This window comes from Gadus chalcogrammus, chromosome 4 (genome assembly GCF_026213295.1).
Source record: "Gadus chalcogrammus isolate NIFS_2021 chromosome 4, NIFS_Gcha_1.0, whole genome shotgun sequence".
In the NCBI taxonomy this organism is placed as follows: Eukaryota; Metazoa; Chordata; class Actinopteri; order Gadiformes; family Gadidae; genus Gadus; species Gadus chalcogrammus.
The window spans coordinates 410,655-437,351 of record NC_079415.1 but is presented as its reverse complement, the minus strand read 5'-3'; the positions used below and the strand labels follow the sequence as shown (position 1 = coordinate 437,351).

Sequence of the window (26,697 nt, the reverse complement as noted above, 5' to 3'; positions counted from 1 at the left end):
CGTGCATTACCCCTCACCCCCTCGTCTCCCTGCCAACAGCATCGCCGTCACCCTGCGGAGACTCACTCTCCTCTTCCACTTCGGTCGTCATTCCGCTTTTTGTTTTGTTGTTTTATCGGTCGGTCACCTCGGGTTACCAGAGTGGAGACACACCAACTCTGGAGAACCGGTTCCTGCATCTGGGAGTTAGAACCGGACACCAGCCCTAGGGCTCTGTGGTTCAAAATTAATCTGTCTTCAATCAAAGCCGTTCTTCTGCTTTATTTATCTAACCGTTGTGGTTATCAGCCCCCCGTTGGTTTCTGTGCATCGATATGTTGCCCTCTCCTGCTTCCTCTTGCCCTCTCTTCACTACTCTTGTCCTTAGGAAACGGTCCGCCTGTGCCTTTAAGAGAGAGAGCCCGCCCTCCCTCCCTTATTCCTCCAATCATGTTTATGATTGGCATGAGTGTGAGTGATCTGATTCGCTGCTGCTTCTCATAGCCTCCTGCGGGACTCTCCATCAGCCCCGGCTTCTCCTCATTCTTTTTACACACACACACACACACACACACACACACACACACACACACACACACACACACACACACACACACACACACACACACACACACACACACACACACACACACTCATACAGCCAACGTGTTTGTATGTATGTTGCAGAAATCAATCAGTAAAATGAACAATGATGAGTACAAAAAAAATCGTGTTACTTTTTATTTTTGCTTATTCTGTTGAATATTCAAGCTGAATACCCTGAATATGTATGACATGAATACCGTACACAAGAGTAGGGACGTTTATCTGTTGAGGCCACTGCCAAACGACAAGATATAACTATTTATTTAGTGTCTTGACGGCGGAAAGGGTGGCACCAAGGAAGCTGGTTTGTATTTGTTTTTATTCAAATCCAAAGGCCGTACTTTTGACCTTTGATCCAATGGTTTTTACTTTCGACCTTAAATACTAATATTTTATTGTTTACTACAAGACCAACCAACACCTGTTGGGACACAAACGCACGCACGCACAATGTCAATGTTGTAGCTGCTCTTGAGTTTAGTCATGATTCTGGCTGGATAGTGGTTTACAATATCCTATATCAGTTTTAATTTGTATATTAATTAATATGGGTAACTGAGTTCAATTGGTCTTTTTTTAATTCCAGTTAACTTCTTGAATGGAGTTGGAAGGCTCATGTTGCACTTTATCTAAAAGTCTTCCAGTGATAGCACGCTTTGCAAGGTGGCTGTGATTTCTTTTTCTTTTTTTTGTAAGTCATTTACAGAATGCCTTGTAGGAATTCTGTGTACTCAGTCACAATATACACCTTACATGTCATATGTATGATGACTCAATACTCCTTAAACAAACATTCCTAAATGATGTCAAAAATAAAACTAACATACAAATGTATTTATCTTACATAAATATAATATTAACTATAATAACATTATACAGACATAAGCAAATGTCAATATGCTTATGTCTAATAATAATGTGCATATGCAACGGTGAATGTAAATATTTTTTATCTTAGAAATAGCTTATAGTGATCTCGCATTCTGCATAATGCTCTCATGATATACTATTCATTACACTGCGACATAGTCTGGCTACGATGATCCTGCTCTACAACCTGCCGAACATTACGTTAGTAAATCCCGCCTCTAGTTGTGCTTCTCCTGCCTGTCAATCAAGCTCCTGTCCCGCCTCTGCCTGTTTGCCTCGCGCACAAACGGCAGCGGTGGCCGTTGGGGGAAGAGAGTAAATAGACAGAAGGCTCAAGATGGCTGCCTCGCTGGGCTCGGTTCACATCGCTGGCACCGCCGCAGCCGCGACCACAGAAGTTGCCTCCGCGAAAAGCGCGCTCGTCAAGCCGAACCACACCAAAGGAGCCTCGGACAACCGCCCCAAGTCTTCCCGGGAAATCCACCCGCCACCGCCCAAGAAGGTCCGAGGCGAGGAGAGGAGCGCGAAAGCGAAGAAAGTCACCAGAGACGGAGTGGTGGGAGGCGGCGGCACCGCGGAAGAGAAGCTCCCGCCGGCCCCGAAGCAGAGCGATGCCAGGCCGGGTCTGTGGAGCCCGCCCGCGGCGAGCAGCGACCTCTCATCACCGCTGTCGGCTGGAGGAGCACAGCCTTCTAGTAACGCTGGCAAAGTCTTCAAGCAGAGGGATTTCCTGCTCCACAAAGCGACTCCGACTAAAACCAAAAAACCCACTAAAGATAAACACCGAGAGAAGGAGACGGGGAAAGAATGCCACGGAGACGGAGAGGCGAGGAAAAGGAATAAACTACTGACCCCTGGATCGGGGAAAAATCAGAACAATAACATCAGCGGATACAGTCAGGTCTCTCCAATGAAGCGAGGGAACGGAGAGGTGTCTATTCCCCCAAAAGGTAGGCCTAATTAATCACATTATCCTGGGGCTGTGCGCTTTTACGCGCCAAAGCAATTAACTTTGGGTGCGAAGGCATTGATCGAAAGTTTAGTTTTTTTTTCTCAGTAAACCGCTTACAGCCTCCGCACTCAGCTCCGGGGACCCGTGGACAGTCACATGTGGTCCGGCGTGCGAGTGTCTGGTTAGTGTCTGGAGGACAGTGTGGCCTCTCAGAGGTCCGCTGGGCGGTCGGCATGTGACAGAGGACCCGTTCAGGCTTTAGGTGAAACACCGCACTATAACCATTTCATAGTGCGTTAAGTTTTTATTTTTCGTCAAGTAACACGTTTACTTGTTCGGTTATGGCCACCTGGGTACAAATGGTCACCCTGTCGTGAACCCGCGGGCTGTGTTCGTTGCATCGTAACCAGCTGTTCTTCGTGCTCCCCTAACACACATTTGCGTTACGCGTTAATAACAACCCCCTTGGTTATATGTATCGCTTCATGCGTCCAGGCAATACGGACATATAACGTAGTTATTTTTGGTGTGTTGGGCGGTATGTTCATATTAATAGCTAATTGATCAATCCCCCTAAAGCAAATATCAATGCGCCTTTTAATCGGATGGAGTCCAAACGTTAGAAGGAACGTTGTTGTCATAACAATATGACAGCCGCCCGCCATTATAGGGCAAGTGTTGTTTGGGTACAGCAGCGCCACGCCCCCTCCTAACGGCAGAGCCAAGCCCCCTTCTACCCTCAGCGCCACGCCCCCTCCTACCCTCAGTATGAGGAGGAAAACGGCAGCGCCACGCCCCCTCCGTAGCCTCAGCTATGAGGAGGGAAACGTTGTGTTCACGCGCTATAACCGCTAACCTACATTACAAAACGCAAACCACGCAGCGGTGGTATTTTTGATCTTTGATCCCTCGCCGTGCTTTGTTACTTAATGTCTAATGACCAACTTTTACGTAACAGTTACGATACATAGCCTATTATTTCTTGTATACATTATACAATGCAATATTTTAACCTGTTCCATAACAATTCCTGCTCATGAGCTTAATTTGTTCGTTTTCCAATATTAATTAATTAAATTATTTAATTTATACATATTTCTATATATATTAATAAATGCCATGGTAAAGGATTTATCTAAATTTATAATGTAATTATTTTAAGATTGATCAAAAGCTTGCGATGCATGTCAACATACTGGTGTGATGTTGACATACATCACCCTCTTTATCACACTTGAGTAGCTAGGGTCGTTTTGTCTGGAAATGTGTGTCTTTGCATTCATACTGTTAATCCCTGCTTAGTTTTCAGAGCTGGTCTCTGACAGCTGTGTGTGTGTGTGTGTGTGTGTGTGTGTGTGTGTGTGTGTGTGTGTGTGTGTGTGTGTGTGTGTGTGTGTGTGTGTGTGTGTGTGTGTGTGTGTGTGTCAGAGTTTCTCAGTCAGAGTTTCTCTTTTCCACTTGGCTAGTTTTGAGAGGTCACGACATGGATTGGATGGACACTGAAAATATAAAATATTACACCATAGATCCTAATAATAGCTGTGTTTATTTTACTTTCCAAGCATAGAGCCTCACCCAGACAGGAAGATACCAGAAACGTTACATAATTAGGAGGCGAACGGTGTACATGACGGGTACTAAAACACAGGGAACACCAGGAATAACAATGAGGAGCAGCAATGTTCCAACATATTCAGATGGAAAGAAACCAACAGTGGGCCGACCCAAGAAGGCCTGGTGGAGTGACAGGCAGGAAATCTGGGCGGCTGTTTACCTTACAGTCAGTCAGCCAGTGGGGGTAATGGAACCGGGTCGCTACAGGTGTACTGTGACCGCTACAGGTGTACTGTGACTGCTACAGGTGTACTGTGACCGCTACAGGTGTACTGTGTGACCGCTACAGGTGTACTGTGTGACCGCTACAGGTGTACTGTGACTGCTACAGGTGTACTGTGTGACCGCTACAGGTGTACTGTGTGACCGCTACAGGTGTACTGTGTGACCGCTACAGGTGTACTGTGTGACCGCTACAGGTGTACTGTGACCGCTACAGGTGTACTGTGTGACCGCTACAGGTGTACTGTGTGACCGCTACAGGTGTACTGTGACCACTACAGGTGTACTGTGTGACCGCTACAGGTGTACTGTGACTGCTACAGGTGTACTGTGACCGCTACAGGTGTACTGTGTGACCGCTACAGGTGTACTGTGTGACCGCTACAGGTGTACTGTGACTGCTACAGGTGTACTGTGTGACCGCTACAGGTGTACTGTGACCGCTACAGGTGTACTGTGACCGCTACAGGTGTACTGAGAGACCGCTACGGGTGTACTGTGACCGGGTCGCTACAGGTGTACTGTGTGACCGCTACAGGTGTACTGAGAGACCGCTATGGGTGTACTGTGACCACTACAGGTGTACTGTGACCGCTACAGGTGTACTGTGACCGCTACAGGTGTACTGTGACCGCTACAGGTGTACTGTGACCGGGTCGCTACAGGTGTACTGTGTGACCGCTACAGGTGTACTGTGTGACCGCTCCAGGTGTACTGTGAGAGTTGTTAGCGTAGCAGCGGGTTGAGGCATCGATTAAAGACAGATTTACCTTTGCGTGGCGAATCCTTTCATATTGTAGGGTCGAGTCAGGGTCTGGTGGTCCCTGGGATTGAGCCCTTTGGTTTCAGGGAGGGTAAAGGTCAACGCGGTACACACATGTGCACTCAGTAAGTCTGGGACCAGTGGAGGGTGAACTGTGGTGATGATATGGAGTCTCGTCCTTTGGTAGAAGCCCTCCATTATGGTGGATTTGATGTCTGGAATCAGCAGACCATGAAACCGCTTAATGTGAACTAATTAGTGCATTGTTGCGTGTTATTATTGGATCAATAAATTCTGACTTTGTGTTCTGCCCTGCAGCCGGCCAGCTGCTAGCTTTTCATTTTCTACTTTGTGTCAATCTGGTTTTGAGTCAGATGTGTATAACCTCATTATCGTGGTGAGGCGTTGATAAGATCGTCTAAACGTGATAAGCCCTCCTGGCGCCACGTTAGTGTAGCGATTCAATATTGATATGAGTCTGAAGCACGCGATGCTGATGGGCAGTGGCACTCGTGGGAACTGAACTCAGACAAAGGGCCGAGTTGTGTCTGAACGGCGAGAAACTATCCCGTTGGTTCGGATAACCTTTAACACAACCCCCCCCCCCCCCCCCCCCCCACCCCCTCCCCGTTCTGACCTTAGCCGCTGAGAGGTTTGTAAAAGTTGTGTTCCGTCACACAGGTGTAAATGTCATCTGTATTGATCACACTGTTACAAATGTATTCCGCAAAAGCCAGTGGACAAGTTCGAGAGAGGCGATTGTTACAGAAAGAAAAAATAACATTTCACAAAAGATGAAAAGAAGAAAAAAAAAAGATTTTTTTTCATTAAAATGCCTTACCTTGAATTAAAAATGGCATTCAAAAAGCCTTTTATTTTTACATATAAGCAGCATGTATAACATTTATAACACTCTTGGGGCATTATCTGAGTGAGTGAGTTCCAAAATAATATCATGTTTTAGCCTACCTAACTTCCAAACCTCACAAAACTGAAATATAGTTCACTCTGTTTTTGAAAGGTTACATTGGTTTTTTAAAGGTGTCATTCACGAGAAACTGTTTAATCTTGTTCCGTTTGAAATACGCTAGGTCACTTGGAGTCGCATATGCTTGCTGAGCGTGAAAATGTTCTTCTACCTCGATTGCCTGCATTAGCAAATGAAAGAAAATAGACGCATAAACGAGCGAATTAGAAAAGCCTGGCCATGGCCAGGGCACCACGGGCACCATGGTGCCCATGGTGCCCATGGTGCCCATGGTGCCCTGGCCGCGGGAGTCTCCCTCTCTCTGTGTCTCTCTCCTTCTCCCCCTCTCCTTCTCCCTCTCTCTGTGTCTCTCTCTGTGTCTCTCTCTCCTTCTCCCTCTCTCTGTGTCTCTCTCTGTGTCTCTCTCTCCTTCTCCCTCTCTCTGTGTCCCTCTCTCTGTGTCTCTCTCTCCTTCTCCCCCTCTCTGTGTCTCTCTCTCCTTCTCCCTCTCTCTGTGTCTCTCTCCTTCTCCCCCTCTCCTTCTCCCCCTCTCCTTCTCCCCCTCTCTGTGTCTCTCTCTGTGTGTCTCTCTGTGTCTCTCTCTGTGTCTCTCTCCTTCTCCCAATCTCTGTGTCTCTCTCTGTGTCTCTCTCCTTCTCCCTCTCTCTGTGTCTCTCTCCTTCTCCCTCTCTCTGTGTCTCTCTCCTTCTCCCTCTCTCTGTGTCTCTCTCTCCTTCTCCCTCTCTCTGTGTCTCCCTCTCCTTCTCCCCCTCTCTGTGTCTCTCTCTGTGTCTCTCTCCTCCCCCTCTCCTTCTCTCTCTCTCTGTGCCTCTCTCTCCTTCTCCCTCTCTCTCGTTCATCATATTTATTATAAATATCTTTCTCTCTTCCCAGTAGTAGGCCTAGCTATAGTTGTGTGTAGCCTGGTATCTTTAACTATATAGAAACCACTCCCAGAGGCCACCACCAAAGCAGCGTGGACTAGAATCTCCCGCTTGAACTTGGTTAATTGGAGGTGGGAGGTTTTGCTGGGGAGATGCTGTGGTTTAACAGCACCTTCCTCTGGCTCCTCCCCGGTCCTTTGACCGGCCAGCAGTGGGAGCGTCCTGCTGGGTTCAGTGGAGCACGAGGACCGCAGCAACACACCACAATAACCCACCAGAACCCTCCTTCTCCTTCAATGCACTCTTTAGAACCCACTCATTCTTGTTGCTTGGTGATAATGACTCAGATTAACCTCCTGAAATTCAGTCTTCTACAGCCTTTGTCTTTTCTTTGACATTTTTAACTGTATGATTTGTTTCTTTAGCATGCCCCAACTTAAGACGTTGATCGTTGGGTATTTCCCGTAGAGGAGAGTTTCAATCATGTGATCTGTAAAGTTTCATAAAGGAAGTCCCAGCAGCCATCTTGGGGCCTCCGGACCACAAGTTGTTGTTGTTGTTGTTGTTGTTGTTGTTCTAATGTCGACCCTGCTCCCAGATGGCAGCATGTGGGCAGGCCCTGGTGACCCCATCGTTGGGGGGCCCTGGTGACCCCATCGTTAGGGGGCCCTGGTGACCTAGTGAACCGTCCGATGAGCCGGGGGTTCTCCAGCCACTCTCTGAACCCCCAGACTCCCCCCGTTGCATCAGCCTGGTATCCGAACGTTAGAATAACCTCAGAGTTCTGACTCGCCTCATTTCAGGTTTGCTCGGGTGGATTTCCAAGCGACTATTCGGTCATTTTGGTTATTTTTAATGTTGTTATTTTCCCAGCGCAGATAGTTTTTCGCCCGCTGTGCTGCGCCGTGCTACAGCGACCGACCCTGGTCGGATGCTGTACCAGGGCCCGTCTGTGAGCCCGGCCCATCTGGGCCTGAGAGGTGCTCTACAGTCACTTTCTAACATGGCTTCTGATTCAAGCTGAGAGAACAGGCTGTAATTACAACTGTACTCACCATCGGCCAACTGGCCGACGTTAGCCCTACTTCCAATAGATAGCCTTGGCGTTTCCATGAAACGTAGATTTTGACTATTGTTTTGAAAGCTGATTATATCATACTAGTCCTGAACTTGCAAACCAGAAATACAGATTTTCTTGTCGGAATAAAAAGAACGTATTGATCAAAAAGTACTCTCTTTGATTCAGGGCCGGTAAGAAGAGTCCATTGTTCCGTACCCCCTAGTGGTCCTCTCCTTTCCCTCTAAGCCTGCGCCCTTTCAAAGCGTTCCTCCTTCGGTCCCGACCCGTTATCCCTCCCCCCTGGAGACACGCCGATCAGAAGAAGCCCAACATGGCCTCCCTTCAACACGTCTCTCTCGCCGCGTTCCAAGACAAGAGAAAGAGCGAACCGATTCACCAAACAAAAGGAGGAGTGACAGCCACGCACAGCGTTCTCAGTGTGTGTACAAACGGGCATTTAAGGAGCTGAATTCCTCGAGTTAAGTCAAAGCCTGTGGATGATCCAGGTTATTGTTCCTCTGCTCAGCTGGAGAGGAGCCAGCGTTGTGATTCGCTGAGCGGTGGTGCTATGTGTGCCTGTGAGTCCTCTCTGTGTTTGACACTCGGCTGCACATTATCTTGCCTCCTCCCGCCGGATATTGCCGGTCGTCACCTTGACCGCTCTGTCGGTGAAAATAACACGCGGAGGGAGGCTCATTAAAGCCCATCACGGCGAAAGAAGGCAATTATGTTAAATGTGCTGTGTTTTAACGGCCGTGTTCTGGTCAGTTAGCGGTCAGATGTTCTGAGGCCCAAACCACGAGCCAGGAAGACACAAGGAGCATTTCACCGACTTCAAAGTGGTTATGTCCCGGCCGTGTCTGTTAGACAGAACTCCACGACCAGAGCGGCGTCTAGTCTACTGAAGTGTGTGTGTGTGTGTGTGTGTGGCTGATCAAAGCCTTCCATCTCTTTTCCTGACACCTTTACCGAGACGTGTTTATGATTAAACAAACGATCTGACAGACGTGTAGTGCCTTAGTGTGTGTAGTGTGTGCCTTGTGTGCCTTAGTGTGCGTAGTGTGTGCCCTTGTGTGTGTAGTGTGTGCCCTTGCAATAAAGACATAGAGCCAAACCCAAAGGTATTCCCGTGGCTCTCACTCTCTGATAAGGTTATTCCATCCAGCGCTGCTGTCTAGATAACGGGGAGAGAGAAGTCGGTGAAGAGCAGACGAGACTCTAATGCCGCTTTTCCACCGCACATGTAGCTCGACTCGACACGACACGACTCGACACAACTCGACACGGTAGCAGCGCGGGTCCTTTTCCACCGCAAATAGTACCTCCTGGACGTGGGCGGGGTCGGCTGCGCGAAAGGGCCGTGACGTATTTTTGTACGTGACGCAAACAACACCTACGTAACCCACACATGGACAGAACCCACATAACAACAATGGAGAACATCGATGCGATGGTATTCGTGTTCGTATTATTAGCTGGCATGTTGAAGAAGTGGAATATGTTGGCTGCGGCGCTGCTTTGGCTGTTACCAGCATGGTTGCCATGTCGCTCTCGTGACTTCGTCACACTCTCTGGCCAATCAGTGGCCGGCCGTCTGCCGACGTCACCTTTTAGCATCGGCTCAGCCGCTTGGAACCTAGAGCGAGGCGGTACTAGAAAAAGCAGCCACTTCAGGTACCAGATACCATGTTTTCGTGGTGGAAACGCAAAAAAGGCGAGCTGAGTCGAGTCGAGTCGAGTCGTGTCGAGCTGGTACCATGCAGTGGAAAAGCGGCATTAGCGATCCCAGACGGGTCGCAGCTCACTGTCCTCTACTGGAGGAGGGGGGCTGCTGGTGTGGAGAGGAGGGGGTAGGTAGGGTGGGATTAATGAGGAATCCTCTGGTGAAGCGTGTGTTCGAGTGGAAACCGTCTGGAAGGGTTGGGGGAAATGTGGTTATGTGCACGCAAGCACGCACACACAGACAGACACACACACGCACACACAGACACAAACACAAACAGACACAAACAGACAGACACACACACGGACACACTCACAGACACACACGATGATGTACAACGTGCTTTGTGTGTGCAAGAACATTTATCCAGACTGAGTGATCTGACATTTGTGGGGGGAAATACGAGGTTATCTTCTTTGTATCGGTGATCTTTGATTGGTGGGGAGGTACAAAGGTGAGCTAAGGCAGGGGATAAGTGTGTGTGTGTGTGTGTGTGTGTGTGTGTGTGTGTGTGTGTGCGCGTCACGTCAGGTTGATTCACTGTTGTTTCTTCCCACCCAGAGCCCTCTGCCAAGGAGAAGGCGAAGGAGAGAGGCCACGAGGAGCGGGAGAAGGTCAAGGAGGGAGAGAAGGAGAAGAGGAAACACAAAGTCATGAATGAGATCAAGAGGGAGAACGGAGAGGTCAAGCAGCCACTCAAAGGTCAGCGTCGTTTAGTGGTGCAACGGTTCACGGGTTTCCCGTGATCCGTACGGATCAACCATCATGGTTCGGGACGCAAGTGATCCGTGGATCGGCTGATTAAAAAAAAGAAGTTGTGCGTTGACGTGATCAGCGCATGTTTAAAGGACAATTCCGGTATTAACAACATCATCCAGTATCGTAGCGAAATACAGTTTCTGTTGTGTTTTATTTTGCGTTCCGTAAATCCCATGGAAACGTAAACCGGAACCGGAACCGGACGTCTTTAGGTTTGGTTGTAGTCTTTTCGCTCGGTTGGCCGTATCAACAGTAGGGCTAGAACCGAGCGAAAAGACTACAACTAACCCCCCTTGCAATGAGCTTTGAGCAATGAGTCTCCCAACAAAAATCAATGGATTTACAAAATGCCAAATAAAACACCACAGAAACTGTATTTCGCTACCAAACTAAAAAAAAGAAGATAAGGATGTCTGCATTGCCTTGGGAGAGTGTAGACTCTAAACTCTCAACAGGCAATGCAGACATCCTGAATTGTAAATCCAGGGTTAGGGATTATTTACTATCCTATCCATGTTAAAAAGAAGAAGGAATAATGCCTCAGATTGCAGTTTTTTTTAAATATTGACCATGCTTAAAGGAAGCAGGATTATTTCCTAATTTTTCACTTTATTTTGTTTTTACACAGTTGAAGATTTTATTTAAAGTCACATTTGTCTTGTTATCTTTATTGTTGTTGTTGATCCGAAAATGATCCGACCCGTGACTCAAAAACCGTGACCCGATCCGAACCGTGAGCTTTGTGATCCGTTGCACCCCTAGTGTCGTTCCATAATCAATAATCAATCAAATATCAATGGAGACACCAGATGGATTGTTGGATATTGACCCAACATTGAATACTATAACTGAACACCACATTTTTGAATAATGTACTTTGTGTAACAAATTCTTTAAACAGAACAGAATACTGCTTTAATTATTAATATTACAATTATATATTCAGGTCAAGATATTGTTTTTCTGCAATTGAGTCGGTGCCTTGTGTAGACTGGGCTATTAATGAACACCAGGTTATGCACCTTCTGTGAGAATGAAATATAGAGAAGGCAATGTAATCAGCTCACACCATTATATATCTGTCATCATTTGCTACTACTGCTCTGCCCCCCACTGGACACAAATATTAATCTGCTGCCAAGGAGAGTGCCTGGGAGTTACTGACCTCCGGTCATAACCTTTACTAGGAATCAATCCTTATGTCGGCAAAACACAGCAGAGGAAAGATGAGCTTATCACCAGGTACTTAATTGTAGGTAAACTAATTCAACTTCTGTCTATGGTTAAAGGAGCTGTAGCTAACATTTCAGTATCATTTATAAGAAAGGCCAAGACCGTATGTCTGATGTTAGTGAAATGTGCTGTGAGGAGTCTGTTTGAAGTTGACTGTGCCTGTATGGGACGATCTAGATGTAAGACCAATCTGTTTCCCTGATTGGTCAACACGTCTCATTGGTGGAGAGGCGTGCGCAGGGAGGGACCAGAGCGGGGAAGTGTTTTTAATTGTTGTTGCTTTATTTCGCTCTTTACTGCTCTCTCTTTACAACTCTCCAATGGAACCCAGGACACCTTCAGTACGGGCGGTCGGCCAATCGGTGAGCCGAGGGCCGTGTGACCCCTTTAATACCCACCAGCTGTTGCCGGGCGGCTGCAGTAGAGCAGCCCTCTGTTAGCTCCACCGCAGTAGAGCAGCCCTCTGTTAGCTCCACCGCAGTAGAGCAGCCCTCTGTTAGCTCCACCGCAGTAGAGCAGCCCTCTGTTAGCTCCACCGCAGTAGAGCAGCTCTCTGTTAGCTCCACCGCAGTAGAGCAGCCCTCTGTTAGCTCCACCGCAGTAGAGCAGCCCTCTGTTAGCTCCACCGCAGTAGAGCAGCCCTCTGTTAGCTCCACCGCAGTAGAGCCGCCCTCTGTTAGCTCCACCGCAGTAGAGCAGCCCTCTGTTAGCTCCACCGCAGTAGAGCAGCCCTCTGTTAGCTCCACCGCAGTAGAGCAGCCCTCTGTTAGCTCCACCGCAGTAGAGCAGCCCTCTGTTAGCTCCACCGCAGTAGAGCAGCCCTCTGTTAGCTCCACCGCAGTAGAGCAGCCCTCTGTTAGCTCCACCGCAGTAGAGCAGCCCTCTGTTAGCTCCACCGCAGTAGAGCAGCCCTCTGTTAGCTCCACCGCAGTAGAGCAGCCCTCTGTTAGCTCCACCGCAGTAGAGCAGCTCTCTGTTAGCTCCACCGCTGTAGAGCAGCCCTCTGTTAGCTCCACCGCAGTAGAGCAGCTCTCTGTTAGCTCCACCGCTGTAGAGCAGCCCTCTGTTAGCTCCACCGCAGTAGAGCAGCCCTCTGTTAGCTCCACCGCAGTAGAGCAGCCCTCTGTTAGCTCCACCGCAGTAGAGCAGCCCTCTGTTAGCTCCACCGCAGTAGAGCAGCCCTCTGTTAGCTCCACCGCAGTAGAGCAGCCCTCTGTTAGCTCCACCGCAGTAGAGCAGCTCTCTGTTAGCTCCACCGCAGTAGAGCAGCCCTCTGTTAGCTCCACCGCAGTAGAGCAGCCCTCTGTTAGCTCCACCGCAGTAGAGCAGCCCTCTGTTAGCTCCACCGCAGTAGAGCAGCCCTCTGTTAGCTCCACCGCTGTAGAGCAGCCCTCTGTTAGCTCCACCGCAGTAGAGCAGCTCTCTGTTAGCTCCACCGCAGTAGAGCAGCCCTCTGTTAGCTCCACCGCAGTAGAGCAGCCCTCTGTTAGCTCCACCGCAGTAGAGCAGCCCTCTGTTAGCTCCACTGCAGTAGAGCAGCCCTCTGTTAGCTCCACCGCTGGCGGTCAGGCAGGGCATCACTGGGACGGCGCTACGCTAAAGAGCGCCACGCTAAAGAGCGCCACCAAACCCCCGAAGGAATTAACATCTCTGACATGAGGTGGATCCTCGCGTTCTGCTGGAGCAGAGCAGTGGGTGGCCCCACGACTACATAGTTAGACTGTTTCTGTGTGTGTGTGTGTGTGTGTGTGTGTGTGTGTGTGTGTGTGTGTGTGTGTGTGTGTGTGTGTGTGTGTGTGTGTGTGTGTGTGTGTGTGTGTGTGTGTGTGTGTGTGTGTGTGTGTGTGTGTGTGTGAGAGACACGCTCCGTTCTAGCATTGTGTGCAGTGCTATTAGACTCTTTGCCGACACAACGGCGTATTGCCGCCGGCAGGAAGTCTCAGCTCAGTCTAGTGTTTCCAATGTGTGTTGAATGGAGAGACAAGGCGTTGGTGTGAGTGAGTGAGTGAGTGAATGGCTGTGAGTGACAGCGCTGCTGGCGTCCATTCAGGCCTGGAGATGGTCTGCTTCTGTAGGAAGGTTCTGTTTTAACGGCAGTGTTTACCGAAAGGGACAGAACAACATTGTCCCGTTTACAGCAAGCGACAGGAAATGGGTTGTAGTGTCCGTGGTGCGGAGAGCTGTTTATAGAAGCCTTGGCAAAGAGAACAGGCTGCATGCAATATTTATTTAGACAAAGTAAGGCAGACCGCAAGACTCACCCAAAGGGAGAAACCGGTTTAGAGACAACAAAACAAGTGTGACATTTAATGAAGTGCACTGTGTGGATTTAAACTGAACCGGGGCTTTATTGATGCAGCGAGGAGCGGCCATGCTTAGAGTCCGGGAGGGATGGCAGGAGATAAAGAGCCAGGAGAAAATAAAAGAACTGCTATTGGAACTCATTACACAGCATACAGTCATGAAGAAGAAGAAACAACAAAGAGTGTGTGTGTGTGTGTGTGTGTGTGTGTGTGTGTGTGTGTGTGTGTGTGTGTGTGTGTGTGTGTGTGTGTGTGTGTGTGTGTGTGTGTGTGTGTGTGTGTGTGTCCTGGGGGACCCTGGGGTTTACACTTTGGGAAACCTTGAAGGACTTTCTGAAGAGCCGCCCTTCAACTGCCCCCCCCCCCCCCCCCCCCCCCCCCCGTCTGGTCTGAGCAGGGAGATGGATGCTGCCCCCCCCCCCCCCCCGTCTGGTCTGAGCAGGGAGATGAATGCTGCCCCCCCCCCCCCCCCGTCTGGTCTGAGCAGGGAGATGGATGCTGCCCCCCCCCCCCCCCCCGTCTGGTCTGAGCAGGGAGATGGATGCTGCCCCCCCCCCCCCCCCGTCTGGTCTGAGCAGGGAGATGGATGCTGCCCCCCCCCGTCTGGTCTGAGCAGGGAGATGGATGCTGCCCCCCCCCCCCCCCCCCCCCCCCCCCCGTCTGGTCTGAGCAGGGAGATGGATGCTGCCCCCCCCCCCGTCTGGTCTGAGCAGGGAGATGGATGCTGCCCCCCCCCCGTCTGGTCTGAGCAGGGAGATGGATGCTGCCCCCCCCCCGTCTGGTCTGAGCAGGGAGATGGATGCTGCCCCCCCCCCCCCCCCCCGTCTGGTCTGAGCAGGGAGATGGATGCTGCCCCCCCCCCGCCCGGGTTCTGTTGATTCACAGACTCCAGACTGAAGCAGTCGACCAAGGGCCCCCCCCTCCCTCAGTAACGGAAGATAAGAGGGGACCTGTGAGCTGTACCAGCGACCGGGCCCTCCCATTGGTCCTTCACTGTACCAGCGACCGCGCCCTCCCATTGGTCCCTTCACTGTACCAGCGACCGCGCCCTCCCTCCCATTGGTCCCTTCACTGTACCAGCGACCGCGCCCTCCCATTGGTCCCTTCACTGTACCAGCGACCGGGCCCTCCCATTGGTCCCTTCACTGTACCAGCGACCGCGCCCTCCCATTGGTCCCTTCACTGTACCAGCGACCCAGCCCTCCCATTGGTCCCTTCACTGTACCAGCGACCGGGCCCTCCCATTGGTCCCTTCACTGTACCAGCGACCGGGCCCTCCCATTGGTCCCTTCACTATACCAGCGACCGCGCCCTCCCATTGGTCCCTTCACTGTACCAGCGACCGGGCCCTCCCATTGGTCCCTTCACTGTACCAGCGACCCAGCCCTCCCATTGGTCCTTCACTGTACCAGCGACCGCGCCCTCCCATTGGTCCCTTCACTGTACCAGCGACCGCGCCCTCCCATTGATCCCTTCACTGTACCAGCGACCGGGCCCTCCCTCCCATTGGTCACTCACTGTACCAGTGACCGCGCCCTCCCATTGGTCCCTTCACTGTACCAGCGACCCAGCCCTCCCATTGGTCCCTTCCCTGTGGCCCGTTCGCCCTCCCATTGGTCCCTTCCCTGTGGCCCGTTCGCCCTCCCATTGGTCCCTTCCCTGTGGCCCGTTCGCCCTCCCATTGGTCCCTTCCCTGTGGCCCGTTCGCCCTCCCATTGGTCCCTTCCCTGTGGCCCGTTCGCCCTCCCATTGGTCACTCACTGTGGCCCGTTCGCCTTCCCATTGGTCACTCACTGTGGCCCGTTCGCCCTCCCATTGGTCCCTTCCCTGTGGCCCGTACGTTCGCCCTCCCATTGGTCCCTTCCCTGTGGCCCGTTCGCCCTCCCATTGGTCCCTTCCCTGTGGCCCGTTCGCCCTCTCTTCCCTCTGATAGGTTCTCCTCTGCGTGTGTTGGTGGTCTGTCTGTCCCCCTGCTGTCGGCTGGCGGCTGAGGCGGACAGACAAACAGATAGGAGAGGTTCAACCAGAGTAGGACCGCGGGAAGGAGGCGAACATAGATCTGTGAAAGCAGCGAGAGATTACAGAGTGTGTCTCGTTAATAAAAGAGCCCTCGTGGCCGGGAGTGTGTGTGTGTGTGTGTGTGTGTGTGTGTGTGTGTGTGTGTGTGTGTGTGTGTGTGTGTGTGTGTGTGTGTGTGTGTGTGTGTGTGTGTGTGTGTGTGTGTGTGTGTGTGTGTGTGTGTAATGGGACAGCCGTCATTGGTGGAGTTGTGCCGAGGCAGCACTCTTCACATCTGATGCCTCACGTGCGCGTACGCACACACACACACACACAAACACACACACACACACACACACACACACACACACACACACACACACACACACACACACACACACACACACACACGCACACAAGCACACACACACACACACACACACACACACACACACACACACACACACACACACGCAGATGCTTTGATGCTGAAGCCAGCCGGGGTCTTTCTTCTTGGTCTCTGCTTGAAGCTATGAATGGATGCGATTCAAAGCACGCTATATTTCAACATTTGCTAACAGAATGATATATATATAATTATTCATATTATGAACATTTGGTAACCCTTTCACACGGTAAACAATAATTGTCGTCCCAGTGCAGCCGTTGTAATGTTTATCCCTCTCCTCTTTGTTCTTCGTCCTTCAGGGGAGAAGGCGAAGACGAGGGACTCGGAGGAGCTGCTGATGAAGAAGGTGAAGAAGAAAAAGAAGAAGAAGCACCGAGAGGGCGAGAAGCACCGGCGGGTGAAGATGTACCACCGCTCCAGCCAGACGGCGGGCCAGCCCGGCCCCCCCGCCGCCCCTCCCTCCCCCCCCCCCCTCCCTCGCCGGCGCCCCCCCCCCCAGCCCCCCCCTGCCGCGGGCCCCCCACCCCGGGATGGGGGGCCTGGAGTTCGCCCCCTACTTCCACGTGGAGAAGCAGCCCAACGGAGGGGCGCTGGTGGCCCACGCGCATGCCGGCCAGCTGGGGGCGCTGTCCCCCGGCCAGCGCCAGAGGTTCGCCCAGGAGTTTGTGACGCTGGCCTTCAGCGAGGACTCCTCCCAGGTAACTGACTCCTCCCCCCAGGTAACTGACTCCTCCTCCCAGGTAACTGACTCCTCCTCCCAGGTAACTGACTCCTCCCCCCAGGTAACTGACTCCTCCTCCCAGGTAACTGACTCCTCCCCCAAGGTAACTGACTCCTCCTCCCAGGTAACTGACTCCTCCTCCCAGGTAACTGACTCCTCCTCCCAGGTAACTGACTCCTCCCAGGTAACAGACTCCTCCTCCCAGGTAACTGACTCCTCCTCCCAGGTAACTGACTCCTCCTCCTAGGTAACTGACTCCTCCCCCCAGGTAACTGACTCCTCCCCCCAGGTAACTGACTCCTCCTCCCAGGTAACTGACTCCTCCTCCCAGGTAACTGACTCCTCCTCCCAGGTAACTGACTCCTCCTCCCAGGTAACGCTGTGTGTGTGTCTGTGTGTCTGTGTCTGTGTGTGTGTGTGTGTGTGTGTGTGTGTGTGTGTGTGTGTGTGTGTGTGTGTGTGTGTGTGTGTGGCCCCAGGGGGCCCACTACGTGATGGGGATCGTCCACGGGGCCGCCAGCTACCTGCCGGACTTCCTGGACTACTTCTCCTCCAAGTTCCCGTCGGCTCCAGTGAAGATGGAGATACTGGGCAAGAAGGACATCGAGACCACCACCATGGACAACTTCTACTCCCAGGTCGGAACACGCACGCGCACGTGCACGCACACACACACACACATCGACTGGAAGGGGTTGAGGAAGTGATTTAGAGTCATCTTTGGAAAGAATTGGCCCACTGCTTGAGCAGGTTAGATACTGTGGACAATATTTATTCATTCATTCATTTCTCGGTTCTTTTGAAGCATTGGACCTTGGAACTTGACCTGAAAAGCACCATTCAGGGTGTTCCTTCTGGAAAACACTAGAGAAATATAGCACTGGTAAAGTAAATGTATTGCACGGGAGGGAGATGTACAAAGGAGCGCAATTGTGTGATTTTTGGATAAGCTAAATAATCGATGTGGACAAAAGCCATCGCCTGAATCCAGACTCCGTCACCGTCTGAACAGAGATCTGCATTCTTCAGCTGAAGAAGCGCCCATCTCGGTTTCCTCTTTGTTCCATCTTTGTTCTAAACGCTCGCAGGCGGACGGGAGCTGAATGTGGAATTGGGCTCAGTGAATCCGGCCCGAGGTTTGGTGTTCTTTAAGGTCAGGGGATGTACGACAGGCCACGGGCAGTTCACTAGAACCACACGGTCCGGATACCCCTGAAAATACACCACAGCGTCTCCAAGTGATTGGTCCGCTTGGATTCATCTATTCTGTTGTTGTGGTGCACTTCGTGAAGCGGTTGTGAACATCTTCTAGTTGTTGTGAACATGTGTTAATTGTGAACATGTTTAAGTTGTTGTTAATATGTTTTAGTTGTTAACATGCTTTAGTTGTTAAAAGCTTTAGTTGTTACCATGCTTTAGTTGTTACCCTGCTTTAGTTGTTACCCTGCTTTAGTTGTTACCATGCTTTAGTTGTTACCATGCTTTAGTTGTTACCATGCTTTAGTTGTTACCATGCTTTAGTTGTTACCATGCTTTAGTTGTTACATGTTTTAGTTGTTACCATGCTTTAGTTGTTAAAAGCTTTAGTTGTTAACATGCTTTAGTTGTTACCATGCTTTAGTTGTTACCATGCTTTAGTTGTTAAAAGCTTTAGTTGTTAACATGCTTTAGTTGTTACCCTGCTTTAGTTGTTACCATGCTTTAGTTGTTAACATGCTTTAGTTGTTAAAAGCTTTAGTTGTTACCATGCTTTAGTTGTTACCCTGCTTTAGTTGTTACCATGCTTTAGTTGTTACCATGCTTTAGTTGTTACCATGCTTTAGTTGTTACCCTGCTTTAGTTGTTACCATGCTTTAGTTGTTACATGTTTTAGTTGTTACCATGCTTTAGTTGTTAAAAGCTTTAGTTGTTAACATGCTTTAGTTGTTACCATGCTTTAGTTGTTAAAAGCTTTAGTTGTTACCATGCTTTAGTTGTTACCCTGCTTTAGTTGTTACCATGCTTTAGTTGTTACCCTGCTTTAGTTGTTACCATGCTTTAGTTGTTACCCTGCTTTAGTTGTTACCATGCTTTAGTTGTTACCATGCTTTAGTTGTTACCATGCTTTAGTTGTTACATGTTTTAGTTGTTACCATGCTTTAGTTGTTAAAAGCTTTAGTTGTTAACATGCTTTAGTTGTTACCATGCTTTAGTTGTTACCATGCTTTAGTTGTTAAAAGCTTTAGTTGTTAACATGCTTTAGTTGTTACCCTGCTTTAGTTGTTACCATGCTTTAGTTGTTACCATGCTTTAGTTGTTAAAAGCTTTAGTTGTTACCATGCTTTAGTTGTTACCCTGCTTTAGTTGTTACCATGCTTTAGTTGTTACCATGCTTTAGTTGTTACATGTTTTAGTTGTTACCATGCTTTAGTTGTTAAAAGCTTTAGTTGTTAACATGCTTTAGTTGTTACCATGCTTTAGTTGTTACCATGCTTTAGTTGTTAAAAGCTTTAGTTGTTAACATGCTTTAGTTGTTACATGTTTTAGTTGTTACCATGCTTTAGTTGTTAACATGCTTTAGTTGTTAACATGCTTTAGTTGTTACCATGCTTTAGTTGTTACCATGCTTTAGTTGTTACCATGCTTTAGTTGTTACATGTTTTAGTTGTTATTAACATGCTTCAGTTGTCGTTCCATTTGTTAAGCTGTTGTTAACATGCTTCAGTTGTTGTTAACATGTTTCAGTGGTTGTTAATACTTGAGTTGTTGTAAACATGATGTGATAAGAAGCAGCTTGTCCGACTCTCAGATTCGGAGTCTTTTGCGAACAAGCTCACGCGCCCCCATGCTAATACACACACATGCACACGCACAAACACTTAAGAGGGAGCTATTATTCTCCCAGTGTGTGTGAGGACACAGTGCAGCTGTCTGTGCAGAGCTCCAGCGACCGTCCCCAGGACTGTAAAGGTTAGCAGGCTGAGCCTCCAGGCGTCCAGCGTTCGATTGGAGCTCGCCCCGGCACAATGATGTGTGTGCGTTCATCCGTTTTTGATATATACAAACGCACACCCACACACACACACACACACACAGGCGACGTGAACGGCCCTGTTAAAGGGTGTCTCCCCCTCTTTTGAAGAGTCTGGTGACTCAGAGCAGAGTTTAATACGTCAGCTCGTCCCCGGTCAGGGCAGAGCTGTTTAACGAGCGCTGAACACCCCGCTGCCCCCGGTCATCACCCATTGGTTCACACGCCGCGGGGTAGTTCAGCGTTCTACAGAGCTAGCGGTCCCATCGTTAGCAGACTATCCTAATGGAGGGCTCCATGAGGCTACGGCTAGATCTCATCCATGGTCAACCCTTGATGACTTTATGATTTAATAAATCATCGTAGAGCTCGCGGCTGGAGCGAAGCAGCCACTGGGTCCTTATCGGATAGAGAGCAGATCGGCTGTGAGCGGTCTGTAGAGCGGTTCTGTAGGTTCTCTGTGGAGCGGTTCTGTAGGTTCTGTAGAGCGGTTCTGTAGGTTTTGTAGAGCGGTTCTGTAGGTTCTCTGTAGAGCGGTTCTGTAGGTTCTGTAGAGCGGTTCTGTAGGTTCTGTAGAGCGGTTCTGTAGGTTCTCTGTAGAGCGGTTCTGTAGGTTCTGTAGAGCGGTTCTGTAGGTTCTCTGTAGAGCGGTTCTGTAGGTTCTGTAGAGCGGTTCTGTAGGTTCTCTGTAGAGCGGTTCTGTAGGTTCTGTAGAGCGGTTCTGTAGGTACTGTAGAGCGGTTCTGTAGGTTCTCTGTGGAGCGGTTCTGTAGGTTCTGTAGAGCGGTTCTGTAGGTTCTGTAGAGCGGTTCTGTAGGTTCTCTGTAGAGCGGTTCTGTAGGTTCTTGATGTCTCTAATTTTAGCATCTAGCGCTGTGGCGGCGGCGTTGGAGCGCGGCTACGGGCAGAGAGTGTGGATTATTAGCTGTGGTAGCGTAACGCGCTATTAAGAGTGACACGCTGATGAACGTTTCAGTGATTAAGGTGTGCAAGACGGCAGCTTATGTGTTTCTGTACGCGCAGGTGTGGTTGTGTAGCAATATTTGTGGGGGTGAGGGGGGGGTTTGAGGCCTGTGTGTGTGTGTGTGTGTGTGTGTGTGTGTGTGTGTGTGTGTGTGTGTGTGTGTGTGTGTGTGTGTGTGTGTGTGTGTGTGTGTGTGTGTGTGTGTGTGTGTGTGTGTGTGCGCACGGCCATGACAAAGGCGCCAGTCAGCACTGGTGCGACTACAGAGGCTTTGTTGTGACGCAGACGCAGCAAGAGACTAATAGACTTAGTCCACACGATGACTCTCTCTCACTCACACACACACACACACACACACACACACACACACACACACACACACACACACACACACACACACACACACACACACACACACACACACACACACACACACACACACACACACACAGCGGCAGACACGCGGGCAGGCGGTGGGAGGAAGAGGAGATACAATGGCCGAAGTGGTGGTGGATTTAATAAAGGAGGAAGCCCATGTAATGGAGTCATGAACTGAACGAAGCAAAAGGCCCCAAAGACGCCCGAGGCTGAGGGAGAAATAGAATGAATAGAGGACTGATAGAATTAGAAGGGTTTAAGAATGGCTGCAAAAATGGATGGATAGAGTGTGCCCATTTACCAGCTTTCTCTCTGCCTTTCCCTGCCGCTGTTTGCATTCGGGCTCCAAGCTCCAGCACTGTTAGCTGACGGCTGTATTTGTCTTTTCTCTTTGATCGTTGACGATGTTGTTCGAAGGCCAAGGCCCTTCCATTGAAACGTGGATGCTTCTTTATGGAACATTAGTGACATAAGCGCCTGCAGAACAGCGGTCAACTATGAAGTAATAATAATAATGCCTCCACTAGCACAGAATCAGATATACTGTGAAACCACAGCTGTACAGCTGCCAGAGAACCCAAGGGCTCCTGAGGCTGCACTGAGGGACCTGGTCCGACGGGAGTCCCAGGCTAGAGCTCCTTAGGCTGCACTGAGGGACCTGGTCCGACCGGAGTCCCAGGCTAGCGCTCCTTAGGCTGCACTGAGGGACCTGGTCCGACGGGAGTCCCAGGCTAGCGCTCCTTAGGCTGCACTGAGGGACCTGGTCCGACGGGAGTCCCAGGCTCGCGCTCCTTAGGCTGCACTGAGGGACCTGGTCCGACCAGAGTCCCAGGCTAGAGCTCCTTAGGCTGCACTGAGGGACCTGGTCCGACCGGAGTCCCAGGCTAGCGCTCCTTAGGCTGCACTGAGGGACCTGGTCCGACCGGAGTCCCAGGCTAGAGCTCCTTAGGCTGCACTGAGGGACCTGGTCCGACCGGAGTCCCAGGCTAGAGCTCCTTAGGCTGCAATGAGGGACCTGGTCCGACCGGAGTCCCAGGCTAGAGCTCCTTAGGCTGCACTAAGGGACCTGGTCCGACCGGAGTCCCAGGCTAGCGCCCCTTAGGCTGCACTGAGGGACCTGGTCCGACGGGAGTCCCAGGCTAGAGCTCCTTAGGCTGCACTGAGGGACCTGGTCCGACGGGAGTCCCAGGCTAGCGCTCCTTAGGCTGCACTGAGGGACCTGGTCCGACCGGAGTCCCAGGCTAGCGCTCCTTAGGCTGCACTGAGGGACCTGGTCCGACCGGAGTCCCAGGCTAGCGCTCCTTAGGCTGCACTGAGGGACCTGGTCCGACCGGAGTCCCAGGCTAGAGCTCCTTAGGCTGCACTGAGGGACCTGGTCCGACCGGAGTCCCAGGCTAGAGCTCCTTAGGCTGCAATGAGGGACCTGGTCCGACCGGAGTCCCAGGCTAGAGCTCCTTAGGCTGCACTGAGGGACCTGGTCCGACCGGAGTCCCAGGCTAGCGCCCCTTAGGCTGCACTGAGGGACCTGGTCCGACGGGAGTCCCAGGCTAGAGCTCCTTAGGCTGCACTGAGGGACCTGGTCCGACGGGAGTCCCAGGCTAGCGCTCCTTAGGCTGCACTGAGGGACCTGGTCCGACCGGAGTCCCAGGCTAGCGCTCCTTAGGCTGCACTGAGGGACCTGGTCCGACCGGAGTCCCAGGCTAGCGCTCCTTAGGCTGCACTGAGGGACCTGGTCCGACCGGGGTCCCAGGCTCGCGCTTCACCTTCTTGTTCTCAGGAAATGTGAGGAGGTGGGTGGGGGGCACTTAACTTTGATTGGCATTTCCTTCCTTTTGCCCTTTTGTTTGTACTGTGTGTGTGTGTGGGTGTGGGTGTGTGTGTGTGTGTGTGTGTGTGTGTGTGTGTGTGTGTGTGTGTGTGTGTGTGTGTGTGTGTGTGTGTGTGTGTGTGTGTGTGTGTGTGTGTGTGTGTGTGCGTGCGTGCGTGTGGACCTTATGTAACCTGTTATGACTAATGTAGCTCATTGATGATTCCGGTGTCGTGCAGACCCCTTTGAGATGACGCCATAACACTCAGCCTCCATGGCTCATTAGGCTGCACACACACACACACACACACACACACACACACACACACACACACACACACACACACACACACACACACACACACACACACACACACACACACACACACACGCGCGCGCGCGCGCGCACACACGCACACGCACACACACACGGCAGCCTTTCAAGGGAGCATCAGATAACTGGTCCTGATCAGTGATGGTTCCCCCCTCGCGTTCCCCCCTTCTCTCTCTTCCTCCGGTTCCTCTTTTTGGACTCAGTGTGACTCTGAGATCATAGAACCACTTGGACTGTGACACACGCTCGCACCCACCTAGAGCCATGTCCTACCCAATTATCTAATTCATATTTAATGTATTTAATTATAGCCGCTAAAAATACACACCTCATTTGGTATTCATATTTGGCAGCCTCCTTTTGTGTTTCTGTTCTGTCGTAATGATAACATTAATCCTCCCAGGGCTAAGTGCTACGTCTGGGTGAGGGGGGGGGGGGCTGTGTCTTGGTGGGGGGGTGGCTGTGTCCTGGTGGGGGGGGCTGTGTCGGCCTTGTTGGGGTCCAGGTCAGGCCCTGGCTCCTGAATGAATGCCGTCTTGCCTTAAAGGTGCTGTAGCTACCAACCACTTGAACAGCTGTGATTTGAGTGTAATCTGGTAGAGCTCCACGACCTTCTGTCAGCTCTGTCTGAGCGGAGTGCCCGTCAGATGGGCGCATGCTGCCTCTGTTTGGATCCACACGGTGTGTCTATCAGGGCGCACCATGTCGAGTTAACGCATTATGCGGGTGCTGCAGACATAAATAAAACGACCATGCGTTTTACACATAATTTCTGACCAATCAGGCTCCCCGTGTCCTGATTGGCTCCCGTTCGCGCTCACACAGCGTCAACATACTGCAGCTCCCCCCAGCTGCGTGAACACAACACGTCGATGTCGCCAAGAGTAGACGTGTTTTGTCGTGCATCTTCTGAATTCCTCTCCCTCCTCTCCACTGTCAAACCTAACCTGCAGCAGCTTCAAGTAAAACCAAAACGAATAATACATCAGCAAACGCTATCGCAGTGTCTGAAAGGAATACACTGTTGTCTGAAGGCTGCTTAGGACAGGTATTAAGCGGCCGTAGAACCAGTTCTGCGATCCACACGCACCAGTACCCTATTTGAATGAGTACGGTGCGTGGAAGGTTGACCTGGCAGGGCCGTCGTGGGCGCTCCACGTGTGCAGAGAGTGCACCACGTGGCCGAAGCGCCGTGGCATTCGATCGCTGTTCCCTCACCCGCAGGTTCGAGGTGGGTTGAGGGTTGGAGTTCACTACCCCTCCTGGAGGGGCCCCATATGCATAAAGATATGTGATCATACGTCTGAACTGAAACGCTCCCATAAAGTCAGTTGTATCTCAGGAGGAAGAGGAAGGTCGCTAGTTCGCCCCCGGAGCCTGGAGGTGCCCCTGAGCAAGGCACCTCGCCCTGACTGCTCCTGACGAGCGGGGCCGGTGTGAACGTAGTCCTGCTCAGCTCTAAGAGAGGGTCCGACTGAGGGGTCTCCCTGTACTCCCCGGGACCCCCAGACTGATGTGTACCCACGGTTGGGTTCTGCACGGCTGCGTTATCCAAACAGATGAATGACGTCCACCGATCCCGCGTGCGTTGGTCCTGGCCCTTCGCAGCGCGTCGGGCGTTCCCACGGTAACCCGTGTCCTCGTCGTCTCCCTCCCGGCAGGTGAAGCGGTCGTACAGCCACGGGACGTACCGGGCGGGGGCCATGAGGCAGATCAGCCTGGTGGGGGCCGTGGACGAGGAGGTGGGGGACTTCTTCCCCGAGTTCCTGGGCCTGCTGGAGGAGTCGCCCTTCCTGAAGGTGAGCCCCCCGAGGGTCCGGGGAGGAGGGTCCCAGCCGGGGGTCCGATGGTGCAGGTACCGGGGGACGCAGTACGGAGCCGCGGACACCGGCTCCATCAGGGCTCACACACAGAAAGGGAAGATAGATGGGAGCCACCTCGAGGAGTCCTACTACATTATATTACTATCATATGATATGTGTGTGAAGTCCAGAGGACTTGAAGGAGAAGGAGCAGGTAGGGGGTAGGACTGTCCCCCCTCCCTGAGGAACGCCCTCCTCTGGTAGGGGGTAGGACGATCCCCCCTCCCTGAGGAACGCCCTCCCCAGGTAGGGGGTAGGACTGTCCCCCCTCCCTGAGGAACGCCCTCCCCAGGTAGGGGGTAGGACTGTCACCCCTCCCTGAGGAACGCCCTCCCCAGGTAGGGGGTAGGACTGTCCCCCCTCCCTGAGGAACGCCCTCCCCAGGTAGGGGGTAGGACTGTCCCCCCTCCCTGAGGAACGCCCTCCTCAGGTAGGGGGTAGGACTGTCCCCCCTCCCTGAGGAACGCCCTCCTCAGGTAGGGGGTAGGACTGTCCCCCCTCCCTGAGGAACGCCCTCCCCAGGTAGGGGGTAGGACTGTCCCCCCTCCCTGAGGAACGCCCTCCCCAGGTAGGGGGTAGGACTGTCCCCCCTCCCTGAGGAACGCCCTCCCCAGGTAGGCGGTGTCAGTCCAACGCCGTGGTCCCTACGGACCGGCCGCCCGCTGCAGACCAGCACATAGACCAATGAACCGTTTAACGACTGGACTCCACTCTGACCCCCCCCTCTGACCCCCCCCTCTGACCCTCCCCTCTGACCCCCCTCTCTGACCCCCCCTCTGACCCTCCCCCTCTGACCCTCCCCCTCTGACCCCCCCCTCTGACCCTCCCCTCTGACCCCCCTCTCTGACCCCCCCTCTGACCCCCCTCTCTGACCCCCCCTCTGACCCTCCCCCTCTGACCCCCCCCTCTGACCCCCCCCTCTGACCCTCCCCTCTGACCCCCCCTCTGACCCCCCCCCTCTGACCCTCCCCTCTGACCCTCCCCCTCTGACCCCCCCTCTGACCCTCCCCTCTGACCCCCCCCTCTGACCCCCCCCTCTGACCCTCCCCTCTGACCCCCCCCTCTGACCCCCCTCTCTGACCCCCCCTCTGACCCTCCCCCTCTGACCCTCCCCTCTGACCCCCCCCTCTGACCCTCCCCTCTGACCCCCCTCTCTGACCCTCCCCCTCTGACCCCCCCCTCTGACCCTCCCCTCTGACCCCCCTCTCTGACCCTCCCCCTCTGACCCCCCCCTCTGACCCTCCCCCTCTGACCCTCCCCTCTGACCCTCCCCTCTGAC

The 26,697-nt window shown here is 52.0% G+C and overlaps 1 protein-coding gene across 1 annotated transcript in view; it reads left to right on the top strand.

The window, feature by feature from the left end:
* The window catches only part of LOC130380384 (lysine-specific demethylase RSBN1L-like), a 34,233-nt gene continuing 7,536 nt past the window's right edge, over nt 1–26,697 (top strand). The window contains exons 1-6 of the mRNA XM_056587564.1: nt 1–2,405; nt 10,202–10,342; nt 16,642–16,793; nt 16,888–17,040; nt 17,543–17,701; nt 25,218–25,355. Coding sequence (XP_056443539.1) covers nt 1,793–2,405; nt 10,202–10,342; nt 16,642–16,793; nt 16,888–17,040; nt 17,543–17,701; nt 25,218–25,355 — 1,356 coding nt within the window. The 5' untranslated portion in view covers nt 1–1,792. The remainder of the gene's footprint in view (nt 2,406–10,201; nt 10,343–16,641; nt 16,794–16,887; nt 17,041–17,542; nt 17,702–25,217; nt 25,356–26,697) is intronic.